Source organism: Lutra lutra, chromosome 6 (genome assembly GCF_902655055.1).
Source record: "Lutra lutra chromosome 6, mLutLut1.2, whole genome shotgun sequence".
Taxonomy (NCBI): domain Eukaryota; kingdom Metazoa; phylum Chordata; class Mammalia; order Carnivora; family Mustelidae; genus Lutra; species Lutra lutra.
Window position 1 is genome coordinate 8,598,873 of NC_062283.1, and position 12,481 is coordinate 8,611,353.

The 12,481-nt window shown below is 45.8% G+C and overlaps 1 protein-coding gene across 1 annotated transcript; it reads right to left on the bottom strand.

Annotated features, from left to right (window-relative positions):
• Positions 1-5,101: 5,101 nt before the first annotated feature.
• On the bottom strand, positions 5,102-8,516 carry ID4 (inhibitor of DNA binding 4). Its single transcript, XM_047734883.1, has 3 exons — positions 7,656-8,516; positions 7,197-7,255; positions 5,102-6,607 (listed from the first exon to the last, which is right to left on the bottom strand). Exons 1-2 carry the CDS (start codon positions 8,094-8,096, stop codon positions 7,211-7,213), a joined length of 486 nt encoding a protein of 161 aa, XP_047590839.1. The 5' UTR covers positions 8,097-8,516; the 3' UTR covers positions 5,102-6,607; positions 7,197-7,210.
• Positions 8,517-12,481: the final 3,965 nt, after the last annotated feature.

Below are 12,481 nucleotides of genomic sequence, written 5' to 3' on the forward strand. Positions count from 1 at the left end.
TGCTGGCACAGAGAATTACAGGAATGTTCTTCTGGTACTTTGTGGTCTGGAATCCCTGGAGGGTCAGGGATCTACAGGGAACACAGACATGTGAAAATAATTACACTACAGTATGGGGGGGTGGCTGTTTTTGGGGTGAGGAAGAGAAACATTATATAATTTTTGCAGAAATGGTCAAAGGATGGTGAGAAGTTTAACAGCAATCCAGAGTGAGAGTGGGGGTCAAGGGATCCAGGCAGGGGTAACACCATTTGTAAAGGAAGGGAAGCATGAAACAGTAGGTCCTTTTGGAAGTGGACACATTAACCCTTACCCACAGATGGGTAAATTAGCCGGTTTGGCTGACTGGGCGGGTGTCCCTTCCCCAGACTAACATTCCATGTTCCATGTATATCCTCCCTGAGTCTGCTCCCTTCCTAACTCTCAGGACATCTGTCTTACACTGTCAAGATTAGGGAGATAAGCATGCTTTGCTGTGTACCATGAACAGGAGAAAACCTTAGTTACGGTGGCAGTGTAGAATGTGTGCTTGAGGGCAGCCAGAAGTGGAGGAGAGACAGGACGGCTAGGACATGACGTTCCAAGAATCCCTACATCCGGGTCCTGGGGCAGGAAGAGGACGGTGCTTAGCCCCAGGTTCTTTTTGAATCTTAGGGAGCAGCTCCAAGGAGGAGGCCATGTGCCAGGTGTGACTGTGGGGATCTGAAGGAAGCATGGGGCTTGCAGTGCTCCCCTGGCAATGACAGTGTCTTCTGGGAACTTAACTGGTTGGCACCTTGATCTTGGACTGCGAGTCTCCCGAACTGCGAGAAATAAATATTTGTTGTTTGAACCCCTGGGCTTATGGCTGACTGAGACAATAAGGAATAATCTAGAAAGAAGGGCAGGTTTTAGGGGGAGACCACAAAATCTTGTTTCAAATCTACTATGCTTCAGAGGTAGAGGGGCCCAGAAGGCACTTAGATATAGTGGTCGGAAGCCCAGCTGAGACACAGTGCGGATAAAAGGCCAAGAAAGAACCACCGAGGGCACTACCAAGAGGCTCCCTAAGGGGGACATTCTTCATTCTGGCCCACAAAAATTTTATAAGACCCTGGTTAGGCCCTGAAAGACAGGCAAATAAGAACCTCACAGAGCCTTCTACTTCAAGGAGCCTACCTAGTTTTAACGACAGCCACGGACTCAGGTTTGGCAGGTGTGAAAAGTGTTTCTAGGAACCCTTGATGAAATAAGGTGTCAAATTAATGTCTACAAGTGTAGGTCTGTCTCCTGGGCTGTCTGTGAGTTTGACATAGAGGTACGTCCCTCTTTTTTTTTCTTCTTTTATTCTTCAGATTACTTAATGAATTTAAACCAAATTCTAAGATATGATAAACAGGACATTTGATTTCCTTGTTCTTTATTTTCCATCTTGCTTTATGCTTAAACATGACATGATTGGCTTATAGCCATCCAAAAAAATGAGGAATGCATTTTTGTGCCCTAAGATCTTCAATCGTAAGAATTAAAGTAGAGAGAAAAAAGAAGGTTAACATGGCTTACTTGTTTTTTTAAAGTGTAACTCCTTTTTGAAAAATATTTTTCTGCATGTTCATTAATTATTTTTAGATAAACACTCACAGGCATACACACAATTATAGCCTCTCGACTGACTGCCACAGTTTACAGAAAAAATAGTAAATATTTAAGAAAATACTTAAGGGGCGCCTGGGTGGCTCAGTGGGTTAAGCCGCTGCCTTCGGCTCAGGTCATGATCTCAGAGTCCTGGGATCGAGCCCCGCATCGGGCTCTCTGCTCAGCAGGGAGCCTGCTTCCTCCTCTCTCTCTGCCTGCCTCTCTGCCTGCTTGTGACCTCTCTGTCAAATAAATAAATAAAATCTTTAAAAAAAAAAAGAAAATACTTAAAACATTTAAGCAAATACATAAATCTTAAGAAATAAAATTTAAGAAATGTTCTAAAATGTGAATTTGCAGAACTGTATGTAGACTCCAATATTCCATTGGAAATTAAACTTTGCAATTAGAGAAAATTTCAAAATGTGAACTTAATACACGTGCTTGAAGTGCTAATACACACTTTATATCATAAGAAATTGAGAAACCTTCATTTAAAGCAAATAAAGGTGCCTAGTTTCACCAGGAATTTGCATATGTCACCAGTGCTTGTGGAATTAATCTCTTAAAAAATTCTTTTCTAATGTGTGAGATTTCTCATTGGGAAAAAATTCAGAATCAAGTGGATTGGCATAGAAAATAGGTTCTTGTATCTCTCTATTTAAACATTTTAAGTTTAATTCTCCTTCAGTTACATTTTATTTTATTTTTTTAAAGATTTTATTTATTTTTTTGACAGAGATCACAAGTAGGCAGAGAGGCAGGCAGAGAGAGAGGAAGGGAAGCAGGCTCTCCGCTGAGCAGAGAGCCCGACACAGGGCTCGATCTCAGGACTCTGAGATCATGACCTGAGCCGAAGGCAGAGGCTTTAACCCACTGAGCCACCCAGGCACCCCATCCTTCAGTTACATTTCAGTTACTCAAATATAAGTGACACATTTTGTTCTTCTTTCCACAGAAACTGGTGTGTTTACTTTTATGGACTCAGAGGAGCTTTTCAAATTAACTTCAATTTTTAACAACCCTTTTTTCATATCCCATGTGTGAATTTACTGTGGAGACTTATGAATGATGGAATTGCCTTCAGCGGCCTACTGGTGAATTGCTTTGCTTAGGTGAGTGTAGAAAACTTTTGGCAATGTGGCTCAGGCCCGAGTTTTACCACCTAGGCATAAGTTTTTAGAGCAAGCCAGGATATGAATCAGTATGAAGGAGGCACTTGAACACGATCCACACTTTTAAAAATTCACTGAAACTTTGAGAGCATTTTCAATGAAGTAGATATGACTGCCGTTTGTCTCCCTTGAACAAATTAATTCTCTTTTAAAGTATCGATTGGATCAATGCTCCAAGTGTTACAATCCTAACATCTTTTGGGCAATGGTTCTAATTAATATAATTAATATTTTAGCAAGACTCATGGGTCATAACTGAAAGAAATCATCTGGGTCTGAAGAATGCCTACTGAGGACAGCCCTGTTAAGATGAACTCTGAGATGCGTGGAGTAATTTCCTGGACTTGCTAAGCAGGAAAGGGAAGGTTTTCCTTCCTTATAAGCCTGGAGGCTTTGGTGTTTGGCCCTGTTGAGACCCAAGGGCTATCTGGGCTAATTAACATATATGTAATTAAAGTGCATTAGCTAGAAAGGCAGAACCAGTTTTATTTGGCTCTGTACAACTGTGAATAATTTCTTTCTCTCTACATTATTTACCTTCTGTGTAAGTGTGTGTGGGGGAAGGGGTCTAGTTTCCCTGGACATCCTCCTGCTGCCTGTTCTGGTAGACAGCAAAGAGCAGACGAGCTTTGCCCAGCATTCACACTAGATTTTCGTTGTGTTCATATCACCATTTTTAAGCCACATTTTTCATCCCAGGGTAAGAAACACTGTAAATAATTGAGGTGATCCATCAAGAGACCCATTCTTGATAATGAAAAATCGCATAACTCAGTAGAAGTCAATTAAAAACCGCAAACTTCAGACCCCTTTGCTCAGTGAAAATTTATTTTTATAGGAGGCATTTAATACGATAGATTATGGGGGTCAAAACCGTTTAAAGTTCCAAAAATTCAGTTAGACCTTGACAATGAACATAAGATTTATATAGTATCAAAGTATATTAGTTCTTTGAAACGAAAAGGGTTGTTTTTTCATTCCTTTAACATGGAACGGTTTGAGATGTTCAGGATTTTATAACTGAATTAGAAATGAAATCCCACTGTGGGATACTTTATTCCTTTGAAGCTTTTAAATGTGTGTCGTACTCTTTGCTTGTCCCTATACAGTGAAAGTAGGTAGACTAGGAGAGAAGCAGGGCATTTCATCTGTTAAACCTAAGATCTGAATAATTAAGACAAGATAAATGACTCAAAATGTTTTTGTTGTCTGGTTGCTTTGTTAGGTCACAGCCAATACAATAGAATGTAATATCTTATACAACTCTATATAATTAAAAAAAAAAAAAAATGGCAGTGTCTTTAGAGATATCCAAACTCTGCAAGTGTCCAAGGGAAAAATGCCAAGTCTCTAAAATGCAATGTCCATAACACTTTTCTTCCTTGTTAGTGGTTTTTCGTGCCCAAAATCTAAAATAAACTAAAGAGTGACATCTGTCTTCAAAAACAAAAATATTTAGCCATTTGTTTTAAGGTTCGTCACCTTCTACTATAAATTTAAACTGTACCTAACTGCTTAGGTAGGATCTGGCAGTCAGGCCTGGTGGATGCCTAACTCCAACCAACATTATACATGTGACTTGCTTCCTACTGAAATTAAACTGCCAAGGAAAAAGAAGGAATTGTCTCCTTTATTTAATAACAAAGAACGCTATCGTTCGAATTCTTCAGATTTCAAATTCCAGCAGTGTTTTTCTGTTTTCTTCTTGCTGTGTGACGAGAATGAATAATACCAAAAATAAAAATAAACCTCATCTCAACAAGCAGTCCTTTGACTTTATAAGACTCAACAATCAAATATATCAAATTCTAAAAATACCAAAGACCAGGGAAATGCCAAAGCTGGGGGGGTAACATGCTGGGGATAGGACGGATTTTTAAGCCTTTTGATTTAATTGAACCTTCTAGCATTAACTTTGTTATGTTCATAGCTGCCACTTAAAGGGACTACTAAGGACCACGAGATTTCAAATTCATAGAAATATTTGACTTTGACCTCATAAAATATCCCTTGGGTCTATAATACTTTTATTCTTGTATAATCTGAAACAAATCCTTTTCTTTTAAAAATCAAACAGACCACGTTCCACACACAGTTGACTAACTATTTACAAAGCACCCAATTAAATCCTACTTAATTCTCTCTAACTCTAAAAATTCCATCTAACTGGTGTGCAAAGTACTGACCACATTCAATGCATGATGTTCACAGGCCCTGATGGTCCTATCCAGCCTGGAAAATATTAACTTCGTTAAAGAGAAAAGAAAATTTTAAAAAATAAGTAAAGGGTTTTGAAGAAACGAGACCAGAAATCACAGTACGAGACAGATAAATCTACTTTAATATTCACATGTAAAAGTTACACATCACAAGAGATTGGACAGTAGGTTTAGCAGTAACTAACATAGCTATAGTGAAAATCATTTTTATAAAAAAATAATCTAGATGCGGTCATCAGAATTTTTGGTCTACTTAAGTTAATGTTTGAAGATCGACTTTTATCCCTGCTTGAAGGATTTGCCATTATGCCTTGTTTTTTTTTTTTTCTCCCACTGTTGCCTATTAATATTCTTTGGAGGAAGGAAAGCAGAAAGTGTTCATTTCCAAGAGTTTGTCCTTTGGTAGCAAGCAGAGAACATTTTTCATTTCTATGATTTAAATAATCTGTACAGACATGAAACGTAGTGACATTAAGCCTCAGTGTAAAATGAAGAATGATAAGCATTTTTTTTTCACTTTGATAAAACAGTAGATTTCATAAACTCCTTAAGGATCCAAGCATTTCCCCATCCCATATGCAAAACCATTCAGAATCCATTTAGACCTCAGTTAAAAAACAAAAAATCAGATACTTAACTCTTTATATACTACACTACCAAACCCTGTACTTAAAAACTGATAAAGTATATTTCCAACATGTATGCTTCAAATACAAGGATTTCAATCTAGGTTAAAGAAAACACATTTGAATGGACTCAGAACAAGTTTATTTTGTGATTAAGCATCTCATGCAGTCATGCAGGACCACTAGCTATAACGATTACTTCCGAGTCTACACAACACTGGATAAAATGAAAACAAATTAAAAGCTAGGCCAAACAGAAAAGACATTCAAGATATCGAGAGCTCTGTAATGGAGCTGAAAAATAATTTTCCAAAAGAAATATTCCCATAGATTAAAAAAAAACACACGCATAATATTTACAAAAAATATTTAATTAAAAATATCTTATAATTACAGTAGTCTATTAAAGCATATACTTTCTCACACTTATAGAACATCTCTATATATACATGGTATGAAATGTCACTCATCTATACAATATGTAACATTCTTGCAGGGAAAAGAAAGTTCCCTGCCCCGTTATAATCATCTATTTTAAACAATAGATGTAAAAAAAAAATTATCTACAATGCTCTTTTATATTAGTAAAGCTTCAAAACAAAAATTGAGCTCCTTGGTCACAAAGTAGGCATCTAAAGTTGATTTACTCTTGATCTATTTATCAGTCCTGTCACACTTAAGCTTAAAAGTTTAACTGCATCTCCAAAAACACAGAAATGTACATTTCACAGCGGTTATAAATGAAGAGACAAAAGAGAATACATATGCAGAATGTTTATGAACGTGCAAAAAAAAAAAAAGATGAAAGTTGTATTTTTCTCCCCCCCCCCCTTGGAATGACGAATGAACGTTTCTAGGATTTGCTGATTTTTTTTTTTTTTTTCCTCCTTTCCTCGGCTGGCTTTTTCTCTAACTTCTGCTCTTTCCCCCTCCCTTTCTAGTGCTCCTGGCTCGGGCTCAAGCGGCCGCACACCTGTGGAAGAGGAATGAATAGAGGGGGTGTGTGAACCTTCCCGCTGTAGACTAGCTGGCGCCACCGACCAAACTCAAGACATGCTTGATCAACAACCCAAAACAAACCACCAGGTCAGACAACACCCGCAGCCCGAGGCTGGCCAGGCGACCTGCAGGCAGCTGCTGGCCCCCGGGAAGCCCGGACTGGGGATCCACTCTCAGGCCCTACCCGCACCCCACTTTGTGGGTGTCAGACGGCGCGAGGGGGAGGGGGTTGCAGGTTGGCACATCGGGCAGTTTCCACGCCCACGAGGGTGCCCTCCCTCGGCCGGGAGGAAGGCTGTTAGAGCCGGCTGGTCATGGACGAGGCACGAGGGTGGCGTGGCGGGGACGACGGGGACAGGAGCTGGTGACATGTCTCCATTTAGAGTAAACCCCCAATTACTAAAAGCGAAGTACGGTGGCACGGAGAGGGGGTGTCCACCTCATTGGGGTCTGCCCTCAGAAATGCTTTGGGGCAGAGAATACTGCGGTGCCTGGCACCGGAAGCCCCTGGGGACGGGCGTCTCTGGTGACCCGCCGCTGGGAGAAGGGAAACGCGCGCTCACCTGGACAGCGCGGCTCAGCGGCACAGAATGCTGTCGCTCTGCTTGTTCACCGCGCCGGCCTGCAACAGCAACGGAACACCAAGGCAAAGGTTAGCAGGCACAAGCGTCGCACTCGGCACGGTCCTGGATTCGTTCTTGAAAACCAGGCAGGCGCGCCGGCACCCCCACCCCAGCCTGCAGCCCTGGGGGACTCCCCCAACCCCACCCCAGGCGCAGGCTAGACTTGACAGCCCAGGATGCGCAGAGCCCCAGTCCCGCTCCGCGCTTTCCCCCGACCTGCGCTCGCCGCGAGGAGCCCGCCGCTGCCGGCCCCGGGCGCCCGGAGGAGGAGGGGGGGCGCTGTCATTTCTCCGCCGCCCTTCCCGTTGGAAGGGGAGCGCCCGCGTCCGCCCCCCAGCCCGGCCGCCGCCCTCCCGGTCCCCCACCGCGTCCGCCCGGGGCCAGCGTCTGGCCTCTCACCGGGTCGGTGTTGAGCGCCGTGAGCGGGGTCCGCGGCGGCGCTGCGGGACAGGTCCCGGCTGGGTGGTGCGGTGGCGCCGGCGGTGGCGGCTGCCTCAGCAGAGCCGGGTGCGTCTCCAGCGCCAGCTGCAGGTCCAGGATGTAGTCGATAACGTGCTGCAGGATCTCCACTTTGCTGACTTTCTTGTTGGGCGGGATGGTGGGCACCAGCCTCCGCAGGCGGCTGTAGCAGTCGTTCATATCGCACTGCAGGCACAGCGCCGGCTCGTCGGCCGCCGCCTCCGCCGCCTTGCAGCGCGCTGCCGCCGCCGCGGCCGCCGCGGCCGCCGAGCCACCCAGGCTGTGGCCGTGCTCGGCCAGGCAGCGCAGAGCCAGCTCCCCACCGCCGCAGCCCGACGGCGCCTTGCGGCCCGAGGGGCGCACCGGGCTCACCGCCTTCATCGCGCGCGCTCTGCGCCCTGCGCGAGCGGACCCGCTGGGGCGAGCGAGGGAGGCAGGCAAGCTCCGGGCCCCCGCCCGCGGCCGGCTCCGCGCCCCTTGCCTTCGCACCCGGCGCGCTCGGTCCGCGCTCGGGGCACCGCGAAGCTCCCGGCGATCCCGCGCCCACGAACTGACGGCAGGGTCGCTCCGGGTTTTGCGAGGGGAATCTCTGTTCAGCGGGCGACACTCGGCCGGGACCAAAAGGCAAGAATAATCAAGAGCGGCGGAAGGAAAGCAGCCCACCGGGTTCCCTCGTCACTCCCTTCGGAGCTCCGACTACAGCCCGGCCGCTCCCGCCGCCGCCGCCACCACCACCACCACCGCTGCGCTCCCCTACCCGGAGGTTCCCCCACTGCAAGACCGACTCCCAAGCACGCCTGCTCTACGCTCTCGCCCCGCCAGCCGCGCAGCTGTATTTATGGAGCCGCGCGCCCCGGGGGCGGGGCCAGCACGCCGGCAGGGTCGCCGCGCGAGCCGAGCGGGGCCGGGCTGGGCGCGCGGGCGGGCGCGCGGAGGGAGGCGGCGAGGGCGGAGGCTCCGGGCGGCGCTGGGGGGCGGGGAGCCGGGCAACCCGAGCGGCCGGGTGGGCGGGGGGGTCGGGAGTGGCCAGCCAATCGGGCGGACGGTGCCACCTCAGGGAATGACGCTCGGGCCAATGGGAAGGACACTCCATTCCGTCAACGCTGTGGGTCGGGGTTCTGAGAAAAGAGAGCTGAGTGGGAGTCGGGCCAGGCTGGTGTGTGCCCTAGGGAGGGGGAAAGAGAGGGAGAAGTTCCTGCGAAGAACTGCGGGAATGTGCGGCTGGAATTCACTCTCCCCGGGCTTAGGCGGCTGAGGGAGCGCTGGGCCCTGCTCGAGGATCCCAGCGCGGCGACCAGGGACCCTCCGCCACCCACCTCTCCAGCTCTGGGATTCCAGCGCCTTAAGAAGGACGCTGTTCAGGAAGGCACGTTCGTTCTCTTCTGTCTTTTCCCTCTCCGTTTCATTATTCGCCTTTTCACAATCACCGAAACCATAATGATGAATGGAATGTGCAGCCGTTCCGTTTTCTTTTTTGAAAAGGTTAAAGCTTAGCCAAAAAAAAAAAAAAAAAAAAAAAAAGAAAACAAAAACAAAACCCCAAAACAAACAAACAAAAAAGAGTGCTGAACGCAGATATTTGGTGAAGAGCCAAACGTCGTGGGGTTTTTCTTTTCACCCATCTAGATGCACAAGTGGGCTCCAGAAAAATGCAATTGCCTCAAAGCATTAAATGAGGGCACGTAAATATTAAAAATGCATGGGCACGGAGTATTTAAAATTCCACCATGACATATAATATTAATCCGTTTTATGTAAAATTCATACCTGTAACTTAACGTAGGCCGTTAACGCACCGCCTCACCTGTTAGCGCACCCCGCTTTAAATAAGATTCTGAGAACGTCCAGAGTCTCCTTTTCCAGCAAAGCATTAAAATTCACACTTCCAGTTCCTGGAGTCCTGCTTGGGCCACACCCTGCAGAAAAGTCTGTTAATTAAGGACGTTTCTGTGGTTTCTAATAGAAAAGCTGTCCTAGAAGGGTTCAAACAGAATTGCCCAATGAACTTTGATAGGACCCTGTGTGTACTCGTCAAGGAAAATTGAGTCCTTTGGTTGAGAAATGAGCGTAAAGACTCTCTGGTCTCAAATTTTCATTTGTGTATGTAATATAGATTGGTGCCTTCATTTTTGTAGATCATTAAAAGAAAGAGATAGGGACCTCACCTCTGCCCAGTCTACTCTCTGCAAGGAAGCTCTCCCTCCCTGCCCAGCACTGACATATCTGCACGAGGCCGATAGGTACTCTGTGTAGCCACGTGGGTATTTTATAACTATTGCACTGCTAGTTCCCCAGAGCACATTCCTTTTTCCTGATGAAATGAGGAGTAACTATTTAATGCTAGTTTCCCAGGAAGATGCAACAATGCTCCTCTCCGCTAATACTTACACATTACTGCCTCTAATGATTGTTTGGAAACGAGGGACAGTCTCACTTACCTACGTGCATACTCTGGTGGTCTATGTAGACACTTACCAAGAAAAGGGGAATTGTAAAACGTCAAAGAAGACTTTCTTCTAAATATAGACATAGTTTCATATATTCTTAAATTAGAATAGATAAACACAGAATATTTTCATTTTAGAGAGAAAGGTGGGTCAAGGAGCACTCGAGGGCATGAATCTACTCTGGCGGAGCTTGTCATTTCATCACAGAGGATAATCATAAGCAGAGATATGTACAGATGATTCTGTTCCATTGATTTTTTTTTTCTTTGCTAGAGTTTAAAAGCTGCTCCAACATTTAAAACCTTAGATTTTTCTCTGGCGAAATTGAACTATGCTAATATAGACGGGGCGCACGCTCATTTTAAAACTTTGCAGATCCCGAGTTGATTTACTTTAAAATGTAAGTTTTAAATACGCGACGCCAAGAAACAAACCTATCCACCTCGTTGGACTTTGCTGAATCTCAGAGAGCCGTACCCTGGGCGTGACAAGTACCAAATACCAGTGTTTCAGGTTTTGTTGCAGTGGCTCCGTGTGACTGGCTCCAAGTCAGAAGAGCAGGGTTACTGTGGAGCCTACGTTCAAAGGAATGTACCCCGGCCACATGATCAAGAACACCCAAGAAAAATGTGATCCCCCAAATCCCACCAGCAGAATGGGCAGAGGCAGATATTATATTCCTTGTTTTGAAAGTTGAAAGATATTAATCGGTTAAAGGCTAGGAAAACACTGTGCGATGGAAATAAAGTATGGAATCCTGGGCGTTTTGGCCTCCGAAACCTGGGAGCTTAGGGGCTAAGCAATGGATGATTTGATTCTTAGACAACAGTCACTTGCATGACGTCAAAGCTGAAGTCACAGACTCCCAGCACTGATTGTTCAAATTGGAGTTTACTCAGCAATGACTAGCTCTTGGGAAAACCTTGCAAACTACGGGATTTCTACCGGGACAGGGAAGGAAGCTTAGTTTCCCATGATTCTTCCCTTTACATCAAAATGCTTTGCTGGCACTTATAAAAATAAGATGGGCTAGCTAGCCAAAAGCCCTTTGCCATGAAAGTGCTAGAGGCTCCCAAAATGTTCCTCAGAGGGACCCTGGGATGAAATAGTCATAGGAAAATTGCTAGGGAGCCCTGGTGACCAGAGTCATGTGTACACCCTTCCTCCAGACAAAGAGTTCTGCAGCTCTTTCTTGGGATGCATTCTAGACGCTCATCAGAGCCTTGCTGAACTGCAACACCCAGGCTCTTAGAATTCACAATCACCCTGTGTTTACATGAAGCGAGGGTATCCAAGCATATTGTGCTATTCAGTCCAAATGCCTTTTTAGGACTTGATACTTCTTTCCCCACAGCTTGCAGGGAAGCAGTGGGTGGGCTCAGACACACAGATAAACAGGAGCGTTCCCATGCCTCCTCGGTGCCTCTCTAGATGTAAATGGTCACTGGAAGGAGGCGCACGCATTCTTTCCAGGCTCAAGGAACCAGTATGTACCCTGCTGCAGAAGCGTCCCTTGCTCCGAAAGAGTGCATTGGGCAATGTGGCAGTTCATGCTCAAGGCTGCTCTATCCGGCACAGAGTGTTACAGAATTACTTGTGCTACCCTTGGCTTGCTGATACCAGTCCCGGAAGCACTGATAACCTTTTGATTTGCTTAGTCTTGGGAAAAGCCTTATAAAGAAGGGGACATTATATATTGAACATAGCCAAGCAGACGTGGCCAGCAAAAATGCCTACTTCAGGAGTTTTGCAAGGTAGTCTGTTGAAATAAGAAGGAGCTGATGTGGAGAAGAAAGAGGTGTCGTTTCTTTTTATCTTAGGAGACATAAAGAGTATGGGCCTTTTTTTTTTTTTTTAAAGATTCGATTTATTTATTAGAGAGAGAGAATGAAAGAGACAGAGAGAGAGGGAGTGAGAGTGAGCGCACAGGAGTAGGGTGAGGGGCAGCAGAAGAAGGGGAAGCAGACTCCCTGCTGAGCAGGAACACCACCCCCACCCCTGACCCAACACCGGGCTCAATCCCAGGATCCTGGGATCACAACCTGCACTGAAGGCAGATGCCCAACTGACTGAGCCACCCATGTGCCCTGAGAATGTGGGCTTGAAAGTCAGAACACCTCTGTGGCTCAGTTGGTTAGGCGTCCAATTTTGGCTCAGGTTATGATCCCAGAATTCTGGGATCAAGCCCCATGTTGGCCTCCCAGCTCAGTAGGGAGTCTGCTGCTTCTTCTCCTGCTGACCCTCCCCCTGCTCATGCTCTTTCTCTCTTCCTCACTCTCTCTAATAAATAAATAATTTTTTTTTTTTTTTTAAGTCAGA

Coding starts and splice junctions, on each gene's coding strand:
- ID4 (XM_047734883.1), bottom strand. CDS start 8,096: ATGAAGGCGGTGAGCCCGGTGCGCCCCTCGGGCCGCAAGGCGCCGTCG. Junction 7,256..7,655: donor CGGCGCTCAACACCGACCCG/GTGAGAGGCCAG, acceptor TTGCTGTTGCAG/GCCGGCGCGGTGAACAAGCA.